General features: G+C 48.8%; 1 protein-coding gene across 1 annotated transcript in view; it reads right to left on the bottom strand.

Annotated features, from left to right (window-relative positions):
• Nucleotides 1-1400: 1400 nt before the first annotated feature.
• Nucleotides 1401-7218, bottom strand: part of COL4A6 (collagen type IV alpha 6 chain) — a 101837-nt gene continuing 96019 nt past the window's right edge. The window contains exons 37-45 of the mRNA XM_066333738.1: nt 6732-6857; nt 6283-6399; nt 5684-5845; nt 4758-4856; nt 4337-4483; nt 3783-3899; nt 2912-3103; nt 2396-2682; nt 1401-1785 (exon numbers count right to left, since the gene is read on the bottom strand). Of these exons, the coding sequence (XP_066189835.1) occupies nt 1525-1785; nt 2396-2682; nt 2912-3103; nt 3783-3899; nt 4337-4483; nt 4758-4856; nt 5684-5845; nt 6283-6399; nt 6732-6857 (1508 nt within the window). The 3' untranslated portion in view covers nt 1401-1524. The remainder of the gene's footprint in view (nt 1786-2395; nt 2683-2911; nt 3104-3782; nt 3900-4336; nt 4484-4757; nt 4857-5683; nt 5846-6282; nt 6400-6731; nt 6858-7218) is intronic.

The following is a 7218-nucleotide window of genomic DNA, read 5'->3' as shown; positions in this document are numbered from 1 at the left end:
ATCACACACTTTCATCTTCAGTAATAAATGATCACACAGAGAAAATAATGAATGCTGTCTCCTCTCACTTGCACTTCTGGATCAGGGCCAGTGTGATTTTTAAGAAAAGAGTCATGATCTGGGCACACTTCATCTTGTTTGCCTTCAGTGTTTATTAGCCATGGTTTGGAAGCTATACATGTAGGAAAAAATATAATTTTCTTGCCCTCTCCATGGATTTGCTGCACAGGTTTAGGGTTTTTTTAAACAAAGCATTTCAAAGGCAGTCCTTTGAAATGTCCTGGAATGTCAATAGACAAAGATTTCACAGGCTTCACTCCAGAGAGGTTCATGGTAATAACTTTGGTCCTACTGAATGAATTCATTAGAGGTATAAGCAAACCTTTGTCCTGGGTTTCCCTTAAAACATGCAAGGAAAATCCAATTAGTGGCACTTCTCTTTAATTAGGCCCTGAAGGAAAGTTAACAGTGCATACAGTAGAGATACAGTTTCTTTAAGCTAACAGCAATAAAGCCCAGAGGAAGCAGTATACAACACATGGTGACTGCAGGAGTAAAGAATGTACATCCCATAGCTGCTTACTCCTGTATCTGCAGAAGCTTGTGTGCCTTCTAGTAAAGGCTCTACTTTTCAAACACACACAGCTGGAATAATGGCAAAATAAGTGTGCCAAAGCTGCCTCAGAAAGGAAATCTATGGTCACAGTAATAAAATGTTGGCTAATGAAGTATGGCTGCATATCATTGGCTGCAAGGAGAGAAGCACAGACCTTGAAGCCGACAGACCTGGAATATATTTCAATAGAGAGCAATGAAAAATGGTAAAGGTGTTTTTGATTTATCTTCACATGAAAAACTGCATTTTTCATTAGTGTAGCTGTTGTAAGGTCAGCTGTGGATATCAGTCTGGATTAGAACTGGTTACCTGTCACTGGAGAAAAGAATATTCCATCTGTGTAATAAGCAAAGCAAAACATTCATTTTTCAGTTTTCTTAAGAAAATCCATTCTCAACCATTAGTGCACAGTATTTCTGAGTCACCCAGCATATAGTGATTAATTTTAGCTAGTTCTGTATTCCACAGGAGAATGAGTCTCCACTCCCTCACACCAGACCAAACACTGTTCGCAGTGTCACTAATTAAGCACTTAATTAGCTTTGGCAAAGTCTCTCTGGGTGACGACTGGATGTGCCTTGGACAGAGGAGGGGCACAAGCTGCTCTTCAGTCTGAGTAAGGAACTCACAGAGACTTTCTGAGGTAGCCACAAAGGAGGGGGAAAAAAACAACATTGAAGTACAAACATAGCACCATGTTTCATTAAAAAAAAATGGCTTGAGAACACTGGTCTTTCCCTCCTCTGTGCACAAACTCCTTGGACTTGAAACTTGATTTTTGTCGAGTTCTGCCTGTCTGGATTCACCCACCAAACACACACACGCCAGGCTGGTGAAGTGACCCTCCTGCAGCCAGTGCTGTCCGGTGTGGGCCAGCAGAGCCTGCTCCCGCGGGCGCGCTCCTGTCCCTACAGGTTCTTCATGCACACCTGGCAGCGGCTGACGCGGGTCCGCAGCTGCCCCGCCTTCAGAGTCTCGGAGGGAGGAGCGCTGACAAACTGCTGCTGCTGCTCCACCGTGCTCAGCCAGAAGCTGTACTTGTTGGCGAAGTAGTGGCACGTCCCCCGGGCGCCGTTGCACTCGATGAAGGGAGTGGCTCGGAAATCCTCCAGGCAGGAACCGGGGGAGACCAGGGATTGTCCCCCGCCCTCCGCCCCGGCCGCCGTGTGCTGCAACAAGACAAACCAGTGAGCTCAGAGGAGCAGGAGCTACACGGGGGAGGCTCCTGGTTCCGTTGCTAAAAGGAGTGAAACAGGCACCCAAATTTATACCCTGGCTGTGTGTGTCTGTCTCTGGAGTCAGGCTAGAAGGCACACAGCAAAGGAACTTTGCTTTCACACTTAGGCTGAATTTGCAGGCCTGGAATAATGGAAAACCAGCTCTTCACTTGAAAGTTGGGAAAATTTGGAAGCAATAATGCTGACGTCATGTTTTTCTAACCATCTTACACTAATAAGCTTCTAGGAGAGTGCAGTGGAAAACCTTTTCCACTGAGAAAGAGGATTAAGTCAATACTGAGCTTAAATACTGTTCCCACATTTTAAGGTTTAAAGAACAAACATCTGTGGTGATACAGAGTTTAACAGGCAGCAGAGTTACCACCAAAACTGATCAGGGCAGGTGCTGAACAGAGCGAACTCAGAGCTACAGCAACTCAGCTGGGTTCCTGTCAGTAACTCACAGGGCAGGGAGTTAACAGACTAACACAGTCCCAGTGACCTCATCAGAGAGGTGAAATGTTTAAAGCTGCCTTTGCAGCAGCAGCAGCAGCGTCCTTACCATGAGGAAGGAGTATCCTATCCACAGGCTGCGCCAGCCCAGGGGACACTGTGGGATGGTGATGTCCTGGCTGTGCACAGCCACAGCCTGGGAAGGGGCTTCGCACACAGAGCACCTGCTGATGTACTGGGGGATCTGGAGGCTGTCCACGGGCATCATGGGGATGGGGGCAGTGGTGGACAGCCAGTAGGACTTGTCATTCCGGCTGGCATAGTAGCACACCTCATTGATGTTGCAGTAAATGAAAGGCATGGTGCTGAAGCGAGGCAAACACGAGCCAGCAAAACCTGGGAAGATCACAGAAGGGGTCATACCAAACATCTCCAAACACCCCAAGTCATACACACCAACATTCAGTGGTGAGGATGGCACAAGTGACACCGCTCCCAGTGAGCATCTGGCCAACCAACTCCACTAGAACCCTCTGCACTGCCAGGGGCAGTGTGGTTTCTTATGGCGCTGGAAAGGTAATTTTGGCCTGTGTTGTTCATTCTGGAGAGAATTCCATCCACTCACCGAGATCCTGGTTGTGTGCCTTCTCCTGCCCCTCCACGTAGAGCAGGCTGTATCCATCCCAGAGTTTGCTCATGCCCACAGGGCAGGGGGGGATCTGCTCTGACTGGCTGTGCTTCACCAGCGTGTATCCGACGCCCACGCTGCGGCCCGGCATTCCCGGCAGCCCAGGGGAGCCCGGCAGCCCCGCCACACCTGGGGGACACAGACACAACTGCCACTGCTGCTGCTGCCCCTCAGCTGCTCTGTCCCCCACCTGCCATCGCTCATGGCACTCCTGTACAGCGAGGAGCCCAAGTCTGTGGTTGTTTTATGAATTACTACACTTCACAGCTCCAAAGCAGTCATGGCACAGCACCACCCACCCATTCCCTTCCTCTTTCAGTTTTCTTTCTTTGCCCGACAGCTCTGGTGCCAGTGTTTTAGGTGTATCTCACAGTGCAGTAATTCTGAGGAGCTCAAAGCACCAACCAAAACCTAATTCAATCATTCTTGCTGCAGCACTCTTCTTGATGATACTCCTTTCTCCCTGTGCCTCTCCTCTGCTGCCTCAGCCTCACAGCTGTGGTTACTGTGAATGCTACATCATTCTTCTAGATCTTCAAGGTGATTCCCACATCCACAAAACATTAAAACCAAAAGGTGTGTAGAATTGCACCCACAGAAACACCAGCAGTGACAAGGACACGTGACAGAACTTTCCTCACTGAAGATTAAATTCCCTTCACGGCAGATACAAAACACACCGCCACAGACATGCCCTGGTTTTCCTAAGGAAATTGGATGTTGGGGAGGGTCTCTGCAGATGCTGCAAGCAAACACAGTTCTACTGTTTGCTTCTTTTTGATCTGTGCTCCCCAAATCATAAAATTACCTTGAAATCCCTGTGGTCCTGGGGCACCTGAAGGTCCTGGATCCCCAGCTATGCCAGGAGTGCCAGGGAAGCCATCACGTCCTTTCAAACCAGACCTTCCTGGCAAACCTTTTGGGCCTGAAATAAAACACAATTATTAGTGTCATTATTTCCTCAGACTATTGCCTTGACTCCTGCAATCATACTGCAGAAGGGAAGTCAGATGTCAGCAGCCATGCCAAGAGCCCACTCTTCACCAGCTGTGGTTATAAACAGCCACCTCCAAAACAGGCTCCACCTGATCTGGTTGTGAAAGGACTGAGAGGTGCAGCTGAGTATCACACGTAGTTAAAAATGCAGAATTATATTTGTATGCATTTTGATGGAATTCTTTCCTTAATTAAGAACCCCTCTAAACATTCCTAATGCCTTTGATAAAGGAGTGGTTTTCTTCCAGAAGAACAGATCACAATTTTGGTGACCTGAGTGTGCCTTTTATCTGTTTTTTAATGCATTTAATAAAGTGTTTTTCTTCCACAAGAACAGCATTTTGGTGACCTGAGTGTGCCTTTTACCTGGTTTTCCAGCTGGGCCATGGAATCCAGGATCTCCATCAAAGCCAGGAACACCATCAATTCCTGGCAGACCAGGCAATCCTGCAGGGGCTGTGACCTCTTCTGGCTGTGGGGTTATTCCTGGAGCCCCTGGTCTGCCAGGGAGACCTGCACATGGGGCAAAGGATGTGTGAGTACCCCACAAAACCCACACAGATTGGATGCTACTCCTGACACAAAGGAGGAGAATGTGAAATTAAGACCACCTTTGTATATCAGCACTGAGTGTCTTGTAACAAGTATGTCAAAGCTCTTTCCCACTTATTTCAGTCTCTAGGAAATCAAGAGTCTCCCAAACAAGCCCATTAAGGGAGCTCTGAAGTCACCCCCAGCCCAAACCAGGTACAATAAATAGCAGCTTTTTAAATCCTGCAGCACTCACCTCGAGGGCCCATTTCACCCTTCAGCCCAGCATAACCAGGATCCCCTGGAGGCCCATCTTTCCCTGGCATCCCCATCAGGCCAGGCTCACCTCTTGCACCTGCAAAGACACACAGCTAAGCCTGGGGCTGAACACTGATTCTGATGGCACCAACAGCACCGGGGCTCCCACATGGAGGGGATCACAACCCTCAAGGCAGTTTGTGCCAAATTTCACATCCACAGTGGCTGCAGAGCCTCAGAACAAGATTTTCCTCTGCTGCCTAACTGTGCTTCATTGAAAGTACTCTGCCCCTTCCCTAGGTAAGGCAGGGTTTGGAGAGTGCACAGCTTTACTCTGAAATCCATCTCTGTGCCAGCCTACAGGGACAGCAGACATTTGTCCATCTGGCAGTGGTTCTCCATCCTGCCCTGGCTTTTGAGCTGTGTGCTGTCTCTCCAGCCTTGCTCCTGGAGTCCCTGTGTGCAGCTGCCCTTTGGGCTCCTTTGGTACAGCCCAAAGAAAGCTCCCTGCCTTAGCCCAGAACATCTCTGAGCCCCTACAATCCTCTTAGCCTCCTGTGGGGACCTCAATCCACCACACTAAAGCCTCAGAGCACACAGGACAGAGCAGTCCTTGCCTGGAGAGCACAAGTGTGGTCAACAAGCTCAGCAACACTGCAGGTGGACACCATCTACTCAGGAAATAAACAAAGATAAGAGGAAAAAAATAATAAGGGATACATTGAAGAACAGCTGGAGCTGCCCCCACTGTGCTGCTTTTGGAGTCAGTAGGAAAAATGTGCAGGAGCCAAAAGGAAACATGGAGACATCAAATCCAGCTGTACCACCTGAACGAGGAGGCCACCCTCACCACCCAGCAGCCATTCCTGCTGTCAGGATTAACAGCTGCCAAAGCACTCCCAGAGCCTCTCAAGGCAAGACCACCTTTGAATCCAGATGCTCCAGGGAGTCCAACTGCACCAGTGGGTCCCACGTCACCCTTGATGCCTCGCAGGCCCAGCACACCAGGGAAACCTGGAGTGCCTGTGTCACCTTGGTCAGAAGCTGGCCCAGGGGGCCCTCGTGGCCCTGGAAGACCCGGAAAACCTGGAGGCAACAGAGGGAAATGTGTTTGCAAGTGGCATGTTCAAAAATAAAGCCAAGTCCTTGCAGATAAAAGACCTGGCCAACATTGTCTCTTTGTAGCACCACAGGAATTCGGTGGCTGAAAATTTCTTTGTACTTTGTCAGTTAACTGCATGATTATTCAGAAATCTTGAGCTTTGCTCTGTGCACACAAGTGTTTTAAAGTTGCATGTGCAGGCTGTAAAACCAATATGCTCTGTCTGTGCCAGGACAGCTAGGAAGTAGACAGGATATCTTACAGGAAAGGACTGCAGAGTTAATTGGCAAAATCTAGTCCTGAGGCAAAGTAAATGCTGGGGCTATCCCCAGCATTCCTTTCTGTCTGGGGAAAGACTGGAGTCTCAGGGTACTCAATGGGTGCCAGAGCCATCCTTACAGAGTTTCCAAACCACACACACCTGGACTCCCATCGGTGCCTGGAACACCAGCATCTCCAGGTCTCCCAGGTATATCAGATGGAAGAGAAACTCCAGGTGTTCCTGGCAGGCCAGGCAGTCCCACAGGACCAGGGGGACCTAGAGCAAGGAACACAAAGTGAGGGACGACCAAAGGTCTTCATGGATTTTCACAGACATTAGCAGAAGCAGGGGCTGGGGAACATTTCTACTGAGGAGAACAAAGACATCTCACTGCAGGAGGGGAAATAATACATATTGTGCTGTTCAGGGGAGATATAGAGACTTTCACAACTGTGCAACCATTTCTCAGATTACAGAGCAACATCCCATTTCACATTTACCTGTCAAGTTTCTAACCACCCTTGAGGATTCAGGAATTGTCTCTGCTGACCATGCAACCCATTAAGCTCAACAGCAACACCTCTTGATTTCAGAACATCAGTATTTACCCATGTCTCCTGCTGAGCCCTTTGGTCCAGGGAATCCTGCAGCTCCTCTTCCCAAGCCTGGAGAGCCTTCTTCACCCTTGGTACCTGGGAGACCTGCAGGTCCTTTCAGCCCAACTTCACTCAGACCTAATTAAACATGGTTAACAAAGGTAAGAGAGCCTATTCAAATTGCCTAATAGCAGTCAAATTATGACACAAAATGAGTGGTGATTTAAAACCCAGCCATTTACTGCTGTCTGTTTTCAGTGGAGCAGCTGGAACTGGTGATTTGGTGCCTCACATGCTCCTCTGGTTGTGCAGAGTGAATTTAGACAATCTGTGAGACGTTGAGAGAAAAGCATATGACTGTTCTGGTCTCCCCACAAGCTCTTGCACAAGAATGGGAGCACAGCAGTCCTGTGACAGGATCTGCTGCCAGCCTGTGTGCTGTGTCCCTCACGAGGACACACCACACTTCTGCTCTTTAATAACCTTGTGGCCTTCCTGC

The sequence above is a fragment of the Sylvia atricapilla genome, chromosome 21, assembly GCF_009819655.1.
Source record: "Sylvia atricapilla isolate bSylAtr1 chromosome 21, bSylAtr1.pri, whole genome shotgun sequence".
In the NCBI taxonomy this organism is placed as follows: Eukaryota; Metazoa; Chordata; class Aves; order Passeriformes; family Sylviidae; genus Sylvia; species Sylvia atricapilla.
This window is presented reverse-complemented; position numbering and strand designations above follow the sequence as displayed.